At 48.5% G+C, this 17,500-nt stretch overlaps 1 protein-coding gene across 1 annotated transcript in view; it reads left to right on the forward strand.

Moving 5' to 3' along the window:
- The window catches only part of scara5 (scavenger receptor class A, member 5 (putative)), a gene marked incomplete at its 5' end in the record, with an annotated part of 93,401 nt that overhangs the window by 8,552 nt on the left and 67,349 nt on the right, over positions 1-17,500 (forward strand). Inside the window, 4 exons of the mRNA XM_083789905.1 lie at positions 11,240-11,463; positions 12,872-13,050; positions 15,082-15,208; positions 16,099-16,267. Of these exons, the coding sequence (XP_083646031.1) occupies positions 11,240-11,463; positions 12,872-13,050; positions 15,082-15,208; positions 16,099-16,267 (699 nt within the window). The remainder of the gene's footprint in view (positions 1-11,239; positions 11,464-12,871; positions 13,051-15,081; positions 15,209-16,098; positions 16,268-17,500) is intronic.

Below are 17,500 nucleotides of genomic sequence, written 5' to 3' on the forward strand. Positions count from 1 at the left end.
CCTGCCCCTCTAAATGTCTGTGCACGCCACTGAAAGGAGCATTCCCGAATATCACATCCAGCAATCAGTGGCCCCATTGGGACCAAACATTGTGCAACAACTTTGGTCATTATATGAAAGACGGATATGTAGATGTTTTCTTTTGAGCAATCAGAATAAGCGATTCAGCCTATTGGCCTACACAATGTTATGTTATCATTGTAAAAGAGCCGTGGACCCAAAAAAAAACCTATTCAGGAAAACCAGCTTTTTGTAACACGTGCGTCGCGCTCGAGTCGAACATCAAAGGCAGCAGCAGCGATCTATGCTCTGTCTGTCTGTCTGTCTGTCTGTCTGTCTGTCTGTCTGTCTGTCTGTCTGTCTGTCTGTCCTGGTTCTCATATTGTTTAGTTGTGTTGTGTGGTTGTTTTTCGCTGTTAACCCTTTTACTGCTGCCATTTATTGAGAAATTAGGACCTAATTCATGCCAGCATTTTTTTAATTTGAGCTCTTATTTTGAAAAGCCACATTTTGCCTCAACCGGAAGTGAGCTTATCCCTGCCAGCTTTACGTTGCCAAGACAACCTTTGTTTACATGATCGAATCATGCCGGTACATTTTAGCACTCCACAACGTCGGCTCGTGCCGTCAAAGAAACGCTGTTTTGACCAAAAATGCCATCTGGGACAAGGAATAGGAGATACAGGCGATTGAAAGAAACGGATAGAATGGATTCTTATGGCGACGGTGAATTAATATGAACGATCCAGTGCAGTGCTAACAACATTGCTAGCTAACCGGCTAACGTGAGTAGCATTATGGCTTGATCAATCATATTCACTATAAAAGCGCAATTGCCGAAGGGCTTCGGCAATGGCAGCAAGCGTTAATATCAAATTAATGCTTCAATTGCCGAAGGGCTTCGGCAATGGCAGGAAGACGGTTAATTACAGAATCAATAATTCATAAATTAACAAAAAAGTTATTACAACAATAAAGCATCAAAGGCTGCAGTAGTCCATCACACGGACGGCTACGCCGTTGTTTTGCAATCGTTTTCTCAGAGAGCCCTTTTTGTGCTGCAGCAAACTAATTGTGTTTGTGCTTCAGTACAGCTGTTACTGGGATGAGTCTTCTGGGGGTTGATAATGGCTGGGCTGTGACTCAGCGGTAGAGTGGCCGTATTCAGACCGTGAGGTCCCCGGTTCGATCCCTGTGTAGCGCAAAGGTCGATCACTCTCTGCTGATTTATGATCGTCTGCACCTTTGTTAAATTGACGCACACACACACACAGTCACACACACACACACACACACGCCTCTCTCTCTCTCTCTCTCTCTCTCGCTGTCGCTCTAATTAATTAGTCTCATGTCCTGCAGCTGTGTCTATAGTTTTAATTTGGAATCGACCTAAACGTTCCACCTCAATTCGGCGGCAGTTATCTATAACCATGTCTCAAAAGACACGGTTATGATCATCTGTATATTATTGCACGGAATGCACGCACGCACACGCACACACACACACACACACAGTCATGCTGTGTGTCTGTGTGTGTACATGTGTGCGCTGTGTTGTTCGTTCATCTGGAGTTGGTTTGTGTTGGTGTGTGTGTGTGTGTGTGTGTGTGTGTGTGTGTGTGTGCTGTGTAGTTCGTTCATCTGGAGTTGGTTCTTCAGTTGGCTCGGCTGCAGTGCACCTGAGAGCCCTTAGGCCCGGCCCGGCCCGGCCCGGCCTGGCCCGGCCCGTCCAAATTAAGCCACATTATCTGTGTATAAATGTGTGTGCGTGGCCCGCGGGTCAGTGGCTCAGCGGTCCAGGCACCTGCTTGGCTGCTGATCCAGTCGACTGGCAGTGTGTGCCGCGGGTTCGACTCCCGATAATGACGGCCTTTAACCCCATTTTGGTGTTGGCATCATGTTATGCTTTAGCTGTTGCAAAAATAGCAGATCTACAAGCTCATAGCGCGCCACCGAGTGGCGCGCTATGAGCTTGTAGGTCTGCTATTTTTTGAAAAATGGAAGAGCGACTGACATAGAAACATAGCTTTTTTTCAGAAAACTGTCAGGATGTAGAAGACATTTATAGAATCTGATCTCAGGTCAGAACGGGTTAATGCATGTCACCCCCTGCATGTCACCCCCCCCCCCTATCTCTCTCCCCATTGCCTGTTAGACCACTTTCTATCTATCCCTCTACAAAAATAATAAAATGAAGCCGAAAGCCAAAAATGAAAAAGAAAAAAAACAAGCCAGCTGCACACGCACCGCCCGCTCCGTCGAGGCACACACAAACATACAAGCCCCTAATAATACCACCACTTTTACAGAACAACATAAAGGCCTTTAACGTGTTCCTTCCACGCGCTATGACGTCCAACCAGGGAAACTCCCCCCTGTCAGGTGTAAAGGAGCAACTTGGACACTCAGGCATGAAGGAAGCATGAGTTCAAGTCCGTTGCTCTCCCCTTGTCCCCCATATATGGGGACTAGGTTGGTCTCCCCTTGTCCCCCATATATGGGGACTAGGTTGGTCTCCCCTTGTCCCCCATATATGGGGACTAGGTTGCTCTCCCCTTGTCCCCCATATATGGGGACTAGGTTGCTCTCCCCTTGTCCCCCATATATGGGGACTAGGCTGGTCTCCCCTTGTCCCCCATATATGGGGACTAGGTTGGTCTCCCCTTGTCCCCATATATGGGGACTAGGTTGCTCTCCCCATGTCCCCCATATATGGGGACTAGGTTGGTCTCCCCTTGTCCCCAATATATGGGGACTAGGTTGCTCTCCCCTTGTCCCCCATATATGGGGACTAGGTTGCTCTCCCCTTGTCCCCCATATATGGGGACTAGGTTGGTCTCCCCTTGTCCCCCATATATGGGGACTAGGCTGGTCTCCCCTTGTCCCCCATATATGGGGACTAGGTTGGTGGAGGGTGTGTAGAGCCCAGGATCACATTAGATGATTGACACAGGGGTGCAAAATGGGTTACAAAATCGTGGGATAAAATAAATATATATAAAAAAAAAAGAACAACATAGGCCTATTGAAAAATAGCAGATGAGCTTGTAGATCTGCTATCTTTCACACATATGAGCTACCCATTGGCTGAGAGGTCGGCTACACAGACACTAGTGGGTTGTTGCTGGCTGCAATGCTATATAACCCATTGGCTGAGAGTGTGTGTGCGTGTGTGTGCGTGTGTGTGTGTGTGTGTGTGTGTGTGTGTGTGTGTGTGTGTGTGTGTGTGTGTGTGTGTGTGTGTTCTCTCTCGTGTCTGGGTGTGTAATTAATCTGTCGTACGCAGACATCTGACAGCATAATTTACCAATCAAGCAGCTCTCTGTAGTTTGAGATCCAGCTTTATTTAGTTTTTCAGCTCGTTAGGAATACGGCGCATAGCACGCATAACGAGATGGGGGGGGGGGGGGGGAGGGGGGAGGGCGGGGGGCACGCATAACGAGATGGAATGCAAAGCTCCGTCAGCCGTGGGGCGCGCTGCGGTTTTCTCTCTGCGCTGAAGCCTCTCGAGTGTTTACCAGTGTGTGTGTGTGTGTGTGTGTGTGTGTGTGTGTGTGTGTGTGTGTGTGTGCATGACGTAACGTGCATGGACGTACATGCGCACACGCACGCATGCACACGCACGCGCACTCACACACACACACACACTCAGAGAGAGATATGCACATGTTCACACACAAAGGCACTCATACAGAACAACACACACACACACACAAACACACACACATGGAGGAATACTCCGATATGCAGAAACACACACACACACACACACACACTGTATAAACACACAAAAACACAGATCCACGTGCACTACTCTGAGTGCACAGTGAACAGAACTCACTGCTGCTCGAGTCGAGTCAACATGGTATGTCCCTCCGCGAGCTGAGCGGGAATTAGTATATCCGTTCCCGTCCATTTCCCAAGCATTCCCGTTTTCCCCCTGCTAGCGGTGGTGGGCTAACAGGTCGTTTTCCCCCTGCTAGCGGTGGTGGACCAACAGGTCGTTTTCCCCCCTGCTAGCGGTGGTGGGCTAACAGGTCGTTTCCCCCCTGCTAGCGGTGGTGGGCTAACAGGTCGTTTTCCCCCTGCTAGCGGTGGTGGGCCAACAGGTCGTTTTCCCCCTGCTAGCGGTGGTGGGCTAACAGGTCGTTTTCCCCCTGCTAGCGGTGGTGGACCAACAGGTCGTTTTCCCCCTGCTAGCGGTGGTGCGCCAACAGGCCGTTTTCCCCCTGCTAGCGGTGGTGGGCCAACAGGTCGTTTTCCCCCTGCTAGCGGTGGTGGACCAACAGGTCGTTTTCCCCTGCTAGCGGTGGTGGACCAACAGGTCGTTTTCCCCCTGCTAGCGGTGGTGGACCAACAGGTCATTTTCCCCCTGCTAGCGGTGGTGGGCTAACAGGTCGTTTTCCCCCTGCTAGCGGTGGTGGACCAACAGGTCGTTTTCCCCCTGCTAGCGGTGGTGAGCTAACAGGTCGTTTTCCCCCTGCTAGCGGTGGTGGACCAACAGGTCGTTTTCCCCCTGCTAGCGGTGGTGGGCTAACAGGTCGTTTTCCCCCTGCTAGCGGTGGTGGACCAACAGGTCGTTTTCCCCCTGCTAGCGGTGGTGGGCTAACAGGTCGTTTTCCCCCTGCTAGCGGTGGTGGACCAACAGGTCGTTTTCCCCCTGCTAGCGGTGGTGAGCTAACAGGTCGTTTTCCCCCTGCTAGCGGTGGTGGACCAACAGGTCGTTTTCCCCCTGCTAGCGGTGGTGGGCTAACAGGTCGTTTTCCCCCTGCTAGCGGTGGTGGACCAACAGGTCGTTTTCCCCCTGCTAGCGGTGGTGGACCAACAGGTCGTTTTCCCCCTGCTAGCGGTGGTGGGTTAACAGGTCGTTTTCCCCCTGCTAGCGGTGGTGGGCTAACAGGTCGTTTTCCCCCTGCTAGCGGTGGTGGACCAACAGGTCGTTTTCCCCCTGCTAGCGGTGGTGGGCTAACAGGTCGTTTTCCCCCTGCTAGCGGTGGTGGACCAACAGGTCGTTTTCCCCCTGCTAGCGGTGGTGAGCTAACAGGTCGTTTTCCCCCTGCTAGCGGTGGTGGACCAACAGGTCGTTTTCCCCCTGCTAGCGGTGGTGGGCTAATAGGTCGTTTTCCCCCTGCTAGCGGTGGTGGACCAACAGGTCGTTTTCCCCCTGCTAGCGGTGGTGGACCAACAGGTCGTTTTCCCCCTGCTAGCGGTGGTGGACTAACAGGTCGTTTTCCCCCTGCTAGCGGTGGTGGACCAACAGGTCGTTTTCCCCCTGCTAGCGGTGGTGGACCAACAGGTCGTTTTTCCCCTGCTAGCGGTGGTGGGCTAACAGGTCGTTTTCCCCCTGCTAGCGGTGGTGGACCAACAGGTCGTTTTTCCCCTGCTAGCGGTGGTGGACCAACAGGTCGTTTTCCCCCTGCTAGCGGTGGTGGACCAACAGGTCGTTTTCCCCCTGCTAGCGGTGGTGGGCTAACAGGTCGTTTTCCCCCTGCTAGCGGTGGTGGACCAACAGGTCGTTTTTCCCCTGCTAGCGGTGGTGGACCAACAGGTCGTTTTCCCCCTGCTAGCGGTGGACTAACAGGTCGTTTTCCCCCTGCTAGCGGTGGTGGGCTAACAGGTCGTTTTCCCCTGCTAGCGGTGGTGGACCAACAGGTCGTTTTCCCCCTGCTAGCGGTGGTGGACCAACAGGTCGTTTTCCCCCTGCTAGCGGTGGTGGACCAACAGGTCGTTTTCCCCCTGCTAGCGGTGGTGAGCTAACAGGTCGTTTTCTCCCTGCTAGCGGTGGTGGGCTAACAGGTCGTTTTTCCCCCTGCTAGCGGTGGTGGGCTAACAGGTCGTTTTCCCCCTGCTAGCGGTGGTGGGCTAACAGGTCGTTTTCCCCCTGCTAGCGGTGGTGGGCTAACAGGTCGTTTTCCCCCTGCTAGCGGTGGTGGGCTAACGGGTCGTTTTCCCCCTGCTAGCGGTGGTGGGCCAACAGGTCGTTTTCCCCCTGCTAGCGGTGGTGGGCTAACAGGTCGTTTTCCCCCTGCTAGCGGTGGTGGGCCAACAGGTCGTTTTCCCCCTGCTAGCGGTGGTGGGCTAACAGGTCGTTTTCCCCTGCTAGCGGTGGTGGGCTAACAGGTCGTTTTCCCCCTGCTAGCGGTGGTGGGCTAACAGGTCGTTTTCCCCCTGCTAGCGGTGGTGGGCTAACAGGTCGTTTTCCCCCTGCTAGCGGTGGTGGGCTAACAGGTCGTTTTCCCCCTGCTAGCGGTGGTGGGCTAACAGGTCGTTTTCCCCCTGCTAGCGGTGGTGGGCCAACAGGTCGTTTTCCCCCTGCTAGCGGTGGTAGGCTAACAGGTCGTTTTCCCCCTGCTAGCGGTGGTGGGCTAACAGGTCGTTTTCCCCCTGCTAGCGGTGGTGGGCTAACAGGTCGTTTCCCCCTGCTAGCGGTGGTGGGCCAACAGGTCGTTTTCCCCCTGCTAGCGGTGGTGGACCAACAGGTCGTTTTCCCCCTGCTAGCGGTGGTGGGCTAACAGGTCGTTTTCCCCCTGCTAGCGGTGGTGGGCCAACAGGTCGTTTTCCCCCTGCTAGCGGTGGTGGGCTAACAGGTCGTTTTCCCCTGCTAGCGGTGGTGGGCTAACAGGTCGTTTTCCCCCTGCTAGCGGTGGTGGGCTAACAGGTCGTTTTCCCCCTGCTAGCGGTGGTGGGCTAACAGGTCGTTTTCCCCCTGCTAGCGGTGGTGGGCTAACAGGTCGTTTACCCCTGCTAGCGGTGGTGGGCTAACAGGTCGTTTTCCCCCTGCTAGCGGTGGTGGGCCAACAGGTCGTTTTCCCCCTGCTAGCGGTGGTGGGCCAACAGGTCGTTTTCCCCCTGCTAGCGGTGGTGGGCTAACAGGTCGTTTTCCCCCTGCTAGCGGTGGTGGGCTAATAGGTCGTTTTCCCCCTGCTCGCGGTGGTGGGCCAACAGGTCGTTTTCCCCCTGCTAGCGGTGGTGGGCTAACAGGTCGTTTTCCCCCTGCTAGCGGTGGTGGGCCAACAGGTCGTTTTCCCCCTGCTAGCGGTGGTGGGCTAACAGGTCGTTTCCCCCTGCTAGCGGTGGTGGGCCAACGGGTCGTTTTCCCCCTGCTAGCGGTGGTGGGCTAACAGGTCGTTTTCCCCCTGCTAGCGGTGGTGGGCTAACAGTGTGAGGTCAGTTAAGAGTCTTTTAAAAGTAGTAAATAAATCAAGGACATTCAAACTTAAATTTGTTTTGACAAGTATTCCATAAATGTGGAGCGTACACTCTGAAGGCAGTATCTCCCAATTTAGTAGTAGTTTTTGGTATACCTTCAATAAAAGCATATCTTGTGATCTGGTACCATAAGCTGATGTATTGAGATCTAGCAGTTTTGTTAAATACAGAGGTAGTTTTCCTATTGGTGCATGGCCAACAGGCCGTTCTCTCTGACTCGCCGTGCGCGGTACAGGTTCCCATAAGGCCAGAGGATATGGCGTTAGTATCAACGAAAAGCAGAGCAAGGATTCGGGTTTCAAAATATCTCCTGGGCTGACAGAGAGCCGTTGCCCAGGCAACCTGTCCTCAATGTGTGTGTGTGAAGGGGTGAATGTAATGCACAGTCTATGTAAAGCACCATGGATAATAAGGCGCTGTATAAATGTACCATTTTATCTGCAGTCTCATAACTCCATTAACCCATTCTGACCGGGCACCCATTTTGGTGTCGGCATCATGTTATGCTTTAGCTATTGAAAAATAGCAGATCTACAAGCTCATATCGCGCCACCGAGTGGCGCGATACGAGCTTGTAGGTCTGCTATTTTGAAAAAAATCGAAGAACGACTGACATTTTTAGAATCTGATCTCAGGTCAGAATGGGTTCGTCAGACCAGTGTGTGTCCGGCGGAAACCTCGTATGAATCTGATCTCAGAATGGGTTAAGTCACTCAGTGGAGCCAGCTACCATTGGACATGAAGGGCCTTTTTTGCTTCTTTACTCCCTTTTGGCGTGAGTGCAGGGATAGTGTGTTCCAGTCTGCTATTTATGCATGGAGACAGGGCAGGACTGTCAGAGGAACTATGAATCTGTTACATCATTCTCTCTCTCTCTCTCTCTCTCTCTCTCTCTCTCTCTCTCTCTCTCTCTCTCTCTCTCTCTGTCTCTCTCTCTCTCTCTCTCTCTCTCTCTCTCTCTCTCTCTCTCTCTCTCTCTCTGTCTCTGTCTCTCTCTCTCTCTCTCTCTCTCTCTCTCTCTCTCTCTCTCTCTGTCTCTGTCTCTCTCTCTCTCTCTCTCTCTCTCTCTCTCTCTCTCTCTCTCTCTGTCTCTCTCTCTCTCTCTCTCTCTCTCTCTCTCTCTCTCTCTCTCTCTGTCTCTGTCTCTGTCTCTGTCTCTCTCTCTCTCTCTCTCTCTCTCTCTCTCTCTCTCTCTCTCTCTCTCTCTCTCTCTCTCTCTCTCTCTCTCTCTCTCTCTCTCTCTCTCTCTCTCTCTCTCGGTCGTGCTTGTGTTGTGTTCAACAATAGACAGATCATCATAATAACCGTGTCTTTCTGAGACATGGTTATAGATGAACTGGCGCCGAATTGAGGTGGAACGTTTAGATCGATTTCCAAATTAATGACCCGAAGGCCGACGGGGCGTCTCGAAGACGTCACGGTTTAAAAATGTTGTTTAATATCGTTCGATATCCAATGGTTGGCCTTGTCCAAGGGCTTGGCCCTTGGACAAGGCATTGAACCTCTACCATTTGGTAAACCTCAGGTTTTATTTAAAACTATAAATGATATACTTGACGTCCCCCAGCCTATCTGTCTTGATGCTTCCCCTGAAAAATGTGAGCTCTTTTTACAGTTCTTTATTGACAAAGTGGCCAACATCAGGGCTAGCATCCCTACTCCGACACATGACCCTTCTACTGCTGTCACCTGCCCCAACATTTTGAGCCATTTTGAGCCTGTATCCCTTTTTCAGCTACAGGAAATAATTTCCCAAATAAAACCAACTGGCTCCCCCTTAGACGTCCTTCCCCCTCGTCTGGCTAAAGAAAGCAGTGAGGCTACCGGGCCAGATCTCCTATTGATCATAAACCAGTGCCTGGCAGGTGATGTACCAGCAGTTTTTAAACATGCTGTGGTACAGCCGCTGCTTAAAAAGCACAACCTTGATCCTTCTGTCCCATCCAACTTTCGGCCTATTTCCAAGCTCCCATTTAATTCCAAAGTTTTGGAAAAATGTGCCCTGGCCCAACTGATGCCCCATCTGAACACACATGGCATTCTGGAAGTGTTCCAGTCCGGGTACAAAGCTCTCCACAGCACCGAGACTGCACTGTTAAGAATCTTTAATGACATATTTTTGGCTACAGATTCTGGTGACTCTCTCATTCTGGTGCTCTTGGATCTTACCGCGGCTTTTGACACTGTAGATTACAGTATCTTGCTCTCTCGCTTGGAGCACTGGGTTGGCATTAAAGGGCCAGCACTAGAATTTCTTAGATCTTACTTGTCAGGCAGAAGTTTCCGTGTCACCCTAGGGGATGCCACATCCACCACAGCATCCCTCCATTGTGGAGTGCCACAGGGCTCTATTCTTGGACCAATTCTGTTCAATTATGTTGTATCTGCTCCCCCTAGGATCCATTTTTCGAAAACACGGTGTTTCTTTCCATTGTTACGCTGATGACTGATTTATTTGCCTCTAAAGCGTAACAATCCTGACTCTTTGAAACCACTCCTTGCTTGCCTCGAGGATGTAAAAGCATGGCTGGCTTTAAACTTCCTAAACTTCAATGACAGCAATTTACAATTTACAATTTAGGCATTTAGCAGACGCTCTTAATCCAGAGCGACTTACATTTAAGCAAGAACAAAAGCATGGGAATACATCACATAAAAGCATTTATCATGAAACATGCATTTATCATGAAACAGCAAAACTGAAGTTATGGTGTTTGGGCCCACACAAGCACATGTGTCCCCTCCTGGTGTTTTAGGCCCCCTTGAGCCCTTCTTGAAGCCTACTGCCACCAATCTAGGTTTCAAAATCGACTCTGACCTAACGATGGACAAACAAATAAATGAAGTAGTAAGAAAGAGCTTCTTCCAGCTTAGGAGGTTATCTAAGGTTAAGTCTTGTCTATCCCGCTCTGTGTTTGAAACTGTAATTCATGCTTTCATGACTTCCCTCCTTGACTACTGTAAGGCCCTGTATATTGGAGTAAACCAGGTTTCCATATCTCGATTACAGCTAGTCCAGAATGCAGCTGCTAGGTTACTTACAGGCACACGTAAGCGAGACCACATCAGCCCTGTACTAGCCTCCCTCCACTGGCTTCCTGTGCGATACAGGAAGCCAGTGGAGGGAGGTATTGCTCTTTGTCTTTAAGTGTCTAAATGGTTTGGCACCCATTTATTTATCTGAACTGCTGAAACCCTATGCTCCGACACGGACGCTCAGGTCCTCTGACCAGCTTCTCCTGGTGGTGCCTAAAACCAGGCTGAAGCTCAGAGGTTATCGAGCTTTTGCAGTGGCAGCTCCCAAGCTCTGGAATGAGCTGCCTCTGCACACAAGACAAGCCCCCACCCTCCAGGTGTTTAAGTCACGCCTCAAGACTTACCTTTATTCCTTGGCTTTTCCAAGCACAGTATGAGATGTTCGATGTTTAACGTGACACTGTGCATGTTGTTTGTGGTTGTTTTGTGGTTTTTAAATGAAGTTGTTTTTTAATGTTGAAGTTGTTTTTCAATGTTTTACTGTAAAGCACTTTGGTACAACGTTGTTGTTTTAAAATGTGCTATATAAATAAAGATGGTATGGTATGGTATGGTATTTTGCGTGTCTTAAGTACCAGGTCTAAACTAAAGACCTGGAGGCGTGATCAATGCTTTTTGGCCAAATGGCAAAAATGGCCAATGGCCAAATGGCATTGATCACGCCTCCAGGTCTTTAGTTTACTCAAGTTAGGGAATAAGACCTGGTACTTAAGACACGCAAAATACAGCCCGAAATGTTCTATGAGCAGGGCCTGGCTGTAAACAAGTTCTTGAGCTTAGTCCAGTTACCCTGGGTAAACATAGTACCTTTCCTTTCCTTAGTCCAGTTACCCTGGGTAAACATAGTACCTTTCCTTTCCTTAGTCCAGTTACCCTGGGTAAACATAGTACCTTTCCTTTCCTTAGTCCAGTTACCCTGGGTAAACATAGTACCTTTCCTTTCCTTAGTCCAGTTACCCTGGGTAAACATAGTACCTCTCCTTTCCTTTGCCAGTGTCCCGCTCCCAGCTGGCCCCGGGCCCCCCGGGGCGCCAGGCGGCCCCCGTGACGGAGAACGCCACGGGGATGTCGTCGGAGAGCTCCAGGTTGCTGCAGCAGACGCTGCAGGGTGAGGAGGCCTCCACGCTGCAGGCGGACCTCCTGGAGAACATCTGGAAGCTGGAGAACCTCTTCCACAACCACAGTGACTGGCTGCAGAGGCTGGAGCTCCTCATCAAGGTTTGATTCTGACCTGAGATCAGATTCTAAAAAATGTCTTCTACATCCTGACAGTTTTCCATTCTGACCTGAGATCAGATTCTAAAAAAATGTCTTCTACATCCTGACAGTTTTCTGAAAAAGCGATGTTTCTGGGGCGATTCACACGGTGGTCCCGGGTGCGCACTCGGGACCACTTGGCAGATGTTGTGGTTTAGTGTGAATGATGCGTACCGTTCCCGGGAGCGGATCGCCCAACCGTCCCCGGGACCGCATGGGGGGCGGGTCTCTGGACCGTTGAAGTGTATTCAGATACGGATCGTTCCAATGTGAATGCATGTGTACCTAAAGAAGGAAGTGGACTGTTTTTTTAAGAACGTGACATAATCTCTAGTCGACGAGCCAAAGCGTCAACAAAAAAAAAACACACAGCCGCTGCACGATGCGTAACACCAACGCATTTCTCAACGCCGCCCGTCTCCTGTTGAATCTGCGTATAGGGCCCGCCAAAATCTCCCGGAGGGGGCGTTAACATACGTGTCACGTGGTAGCGGCCGCCATGTTGGCAGGCATTTCTTGTTTGTTTACAGTCAGCGACCATCCGTGTGCGTTCTAATTTTTAAACACCAGAGGGAGTTCAACGAGCTCGTTCCTGGCCACAACACAGTGAGCCTCGACAAAACGTCGGCCTCGACATACCTTACAAGGACAAGCATTAAATGTAGTCGCATTAGTGGTGGTAGAAGATCGAATCCTCTGTTCAGTCAGTGTGTTCATAGGGGTCGAGACCATCAATAATATCCTTGATTTTGTTGAGGTAACGCTCCTTTTCCTCAAAGTTCAGCTTGTCCTTGTAAGGTATGTCGAGGCCGACGTTTTTTCTCTCCATCCTGGTGTTGGCTCACTGTGTTGTCGCCAGGAACGAGCTCGTTGAACTCCCTCTGGTGTTTAGAACGAAAATTAGAACGCACACGGATGGTCGCTGACTGTAAACAAAGCAGAAAAGCCTGCCAACATGGCGGCCGCTATACGCGCCCTATACGCGCAGCACCGCAGTACGCACTGATCTTATTCTGCGGACTACACGTACGTGGCTCTTGGGCTTTGCTTGGCACAGTTTCCAAAGTAAAACAAAATAATAATAATGCTGAAATAGAATCCATAGCAAACTATAGCAACCCAGCATAAAACTGGATCTCTTGTCCACTAGTCCCTTCCTAACATCTTAGTCTAGTTTTTATTTGCTGACGAAATTGTCAGTATATTTAGTCTTAGTTTTAAGTCATCATAGATTCGTTTTTATTTAATGTTTATTTCGTTTTAGTCAGTGAAAAAAGGTAGTCGACGAACATTTTTCGTCTTAGTTTTAGTCGACGAAAACAACACTAGACACATACTTGAGTAAATGTACTTAATTACCCCCCCACAGGGCCTGGAGATGGAGCTGCGTAGCCTCCAGTCCAGTAACCGTCAGTCGGAGGGCTACCTGGTGCAGCTGGACGAGCGGCTGTCCTCTCTGAGCACCTCCGCCTACAGGAACCTGTCGGGCCTGGGCGCGGAGGTGACCCGGACGTCCGCCTGGCTCCGCGACCAGGACCTCCTGCTCAGGTGAATATATATACCGGACTATACCGGGTTAACCCATTCTGACCTGAGATCAGATTCATACGAGGTTTCCACTGGACACACACTGGGTCTGATTATAACCCATTCTGACCTGAGATCAGATTCTAAAAAAAATGTCAGTCGTTCTTCGATTTTTCAAAAAAATCAATATAGCAGATCTACAAGCTCGTAGCGCGCCACTCGGTGGCGCGCTACGAGCTTGTAGATTTTTCAATAGCTATTTTTCAATAGCTAAAGCATAGCATGATGCTATAACACCAAAACGGGTGATTTCGGTTTTTTCTTTCGTTATAGTCTCGAGATTGAGAGTCATGGATATATTATAAATAAACGCGACACTAACATGGTAAACAGTGCACTTATATATATATATATATATATATATATAGCGCCTTTATCCATTTGCATTAACCCATTCATATACTAGGGCCGCAACGATTCATCGATTAATCGTAATCGAATCGATTATTCAATTAGTTGTCGATTCATTGAATCTGCGACTAATCACTAGAGATTTTCTTTTTTAAATTTATCATAGGTGATTTCCCACTTCTTAACCATAGTTTTTCCAGCGTTAAACTAAAGAGGAGTGATCCATCTCTCTTCCCTTACAATCTGATGATAGTTACAGTAGCGACTGCAAAGCAAAATATGACCCATAACCATTAGAATATCAAGAACAAAACATATGGCTTGAATATTTATTTTTAAAGGTATATTCAGTGATTTCACTTAATTCAAATATCACTTATTTTTTTTGTTTTGTTGTGATAATCCTCTCTACTATAGAGTGTGCTGTGACCATATAAGGAGTTCCTCCCTGTCCCCAGTTAACCCGGGGGGGTCAAAAAACCTTAGGTTTCGTTTTTGGCTCTCTATCCTGATTGGATGAAAGGCTTTGGGTCCCAGCCAAAAACGAAACCTAAGGTTTTTTGAGTGAAATCACTGAATATACCTTTAAATGACCTATTTGAGTTCTGAAGAATACCGTTCCTTCTAGACTGACACATGTGTAGCTATTCTTTAATCAAATGTATGACACCATGAGTTGCTTTAATTAATTCTAATTTAATTTGTCTCATATTTCAATAGCAGTCTAATCAGCAGCTATATAATCAACTACATTTTTGAATGAATTATATGTTTTGTTTAGTTAGAACATCGTCTAAAATAACCTAAAATATATTTTTAAGGTGATAGCTAAATAAGTGTCATAATCCGATCAATCGATGATGATGATGATGATGATGATGATGATGATGATGATGAATCGATTATGAAAATACTCGTTAGTTTAAGCCCTGATTCATACACACATTCATACACCGATGGCGGCGGAAACCATGCGAGGCACCGACCGACCGACCGTCCCATGTCCCATACAAAACTCTGATGCTGGCATTCAAAGCAACCAAAGGTATGGCTCCCCCATATCTTGCAAGTATGATTGAACCCTACAAACCCTCCCGCTCACTCAGATCAGCCAACGCAGGGAAGCTGGAAGTACCCTCACTAAAAACGCCGGGACAACGCTCCACACGTCCCAAACTCTTCTCCCTTCTGTCTCCAAAACTGTGGAATGCACTTCCCATTGCAGTCAGAACTGCAGCATCACTCCCAATCTCCCGCCGTAGTCTGAAAACCCACCTTTTCAGACTCCATCATGGCCCATAGCACTTACCCTACCCCCTTAGATAGCATTTCTGTAGACTTAGATAGCATTTGACACAGACTTATAGCATGTTATGTAGACAGCACTATAATTGCATTGTATGTAGTCATAGTACATATGTATAGCATAGTATAGTATAATGTACAGTTTATATATATAGTTTCATTATATAGATATTCCACTGTTACGTTCTTAGCTTACGCATGTTTCATGATAAATGCTTTTTATGTGATGTATTCCCATGCTTTTGTTCTTGCTTAATGTAAGTCGCTCTGGATTAAGAGCGTCTGATAAATGCCTACATTGTAAATTGTAAATTTTATGTCTCTTCTGTCATGCAGGGAGACTTCGGGCCAGATGGGCGGGCTCAGAGACAAGCTGGAGGAGGTCAATTGGACAGTGGGAGCTGTCAATCACACCTTCAGCAGTGACATCAGCGTCCACCACCTGAAGATACAGGATCTGCAGGTCAGAGGTCACGCTCAGAGCGCATAATGTGTGTACTATAGGGGTGTAACCCATTTTGGTGTCGGCATCATGTTATGCTTTAGCTATTGAAAAAATAGCAGACCTACAAGCTCATATCGCGCCACCGAGTGGCGCGCTACGAGCTTGTAGGTCTGCTATTTTTTTTTTTAATCCAAGAACGACTGACATGGAAACATAGCTTTTTCAGAAAACTGTCAGGATGTAGAAGACATTTTTAGAATCTGATCTCAGGTCAGAATGGGTTAAATCAAAATGATCGGGAATTGGATCGGGAGCAAAAAGAACCGTGATCCTTTATACATCCCTATAAACTATACGTTACTGTACTGTATCCCTTCACGGTGGACCAGATTCAGATCCCTATAAATGGTAAATGGTGCATTTATAAAGCGCCTTTATCCAAGGCGCTTTACAGAGATTGTGCATTACATTCACCCATTCACACACACATTCATACACCGATGGCAGCGGAAACCATGCAAGGCACCAACTAGCACATCGGGAGCAATTAGGGGTTCAGTGTCTTGCTCAAGGACACTTCGACAGTAACTCTGGGGGAGCCCGGGTTAGAACTGGCAACCTTACGGTTACCATCCAGGCACTCTACCCCTGAGCCACCGCCGCCCCTATAAACTTCAACAATTCTATAAATGTTCTTCTACATCCTGACAGTTTTCTGAAAAAGCTATGTTTCTATGTCAAGTCATTCTTCGACTTTAAAAAAAATAGCAGATCTACAAGCTCGTAGCTTGTAGATCTGCTATTTTTTCAATAGCTAAAGCATAGCATAATGCTAACACCAAATTGGGTTCCCACTGTGGCTATTTTAACTATTCAAAAACTGTTCCTTCACGGTCGGTGGGACCCAGATCCAGATCAGTAACATCACGGAGGACACCACCAGCCTGTGGGTCACCCACGTCCACACCGAGGCCCAGCTCCGCAACGAGATGGAGATCCTCAACGTCCTCACAGAGGACCTCCGCCTCAAGGACTGGGAGCACTCCACCGCCCTGAAGAACGTCTCCGTCATGGAGGGTACGTATGAAGGACTGGGAGCACTCCACGGCCCTGAAGAACGTCAGCGTCATGGAGGGTATGTATGAAGGACTGGGAGCACTCCACCGCCCTGAAGAACGTCAGCGTCATGGAGGGTATGTATGAAGGACTGGGAGCACTCCACCGCCCTGAAGAACGTCAGCGCCATGGAGGGTATGTATGAAGGACTGGGAGCACTCCACCGCGCTGAAGAACGTCAGCGTCATGGAGGGTAGGTATGAAGGACTGGGAGCACTCCACCGCCCTGAAGAACGTCAGCGTCATGGAGGGTATGTATGAAGGACTGGGAGCACTTCACCGCCCTGAAGAACGTCAGCGTCATGGAGGGTATGTATGAAGGACTGGGAGCACTTCACCGCCCTGAAGAACGTCAGCGTCATGGAGGGTACGTAGGTCGCTATGCGACCGGGGCCTTCACTTCTAGTCATTTTTTACTAGTCCACTAGTTGTAGTGCCGGAAGCAGTGTTGTTTTCGTCGACTAAAACTAAGACGAAAAATGTTCGTTGACTACCTTTTTCCACTGACTAAAACTAAATAAAAACGAATCTATGATGACTAAAACGAAGACTAAATATACTGACAATTTCGTCAACAAATAAAAACTAGACTAAAATGTTAGGAAGGGACTAGTGGACAAGAGATCCAGTTTTATGCTGGGTTGCATGCTGAAAATAGCAGATCTACAATTTCACAATTGAGATTGTGAGATTGTATATCTGCTATTTTCAGCATGCAACCAAAGTGTAAAATATGTCATTACAACGACATCAAGGCCTGTCAAAACACATTTTAGTCGACTAAATCAACTGTAGATTTAGTCGACTAAAATCGTATGACATTTAGTCGACAAAAACTAGACTAAACACTAGAACATTCCAGGTGACTAAAATGTGACTAAAACTAAGTGAAAACTATTCAAGAGACTATATGACTAAAACTAAAATAGAAATGTGCTGCCAAAAACAACACTGGCCGGAAGTGCTTCAAAATAGGAGCTCTGGGGTGCCGGAGTTGTCTGAGCGCTTTTACTCTGAAAGCCATGAACCGGAAACACTTTCCTAAAAAAAAGACCTTACATCCCGATCATTTTATTTTATACGATATATGATCCAAAAAACGTTCATATTTTGCGGGAGAGAGACGGATGAGGAGCAGAAATGAAGCGCCAGCATATCGATCCATTCATCACCACGGAGAGCGCCCTGCATTAG

The sequence above is a fragment of the Protomyctophum parallelum genome, assembly GCF_964188405.1.
Source record: "Protomyctophum parallelum genome assembly, chromosome: 19".
Taxonomy (NCBI): Eukaryota; Metazoa; Chordata; class Actinopteri; order Myctophiformes; family Myctophidae; genus Protomyctophum; species Protomyctophum parallelum.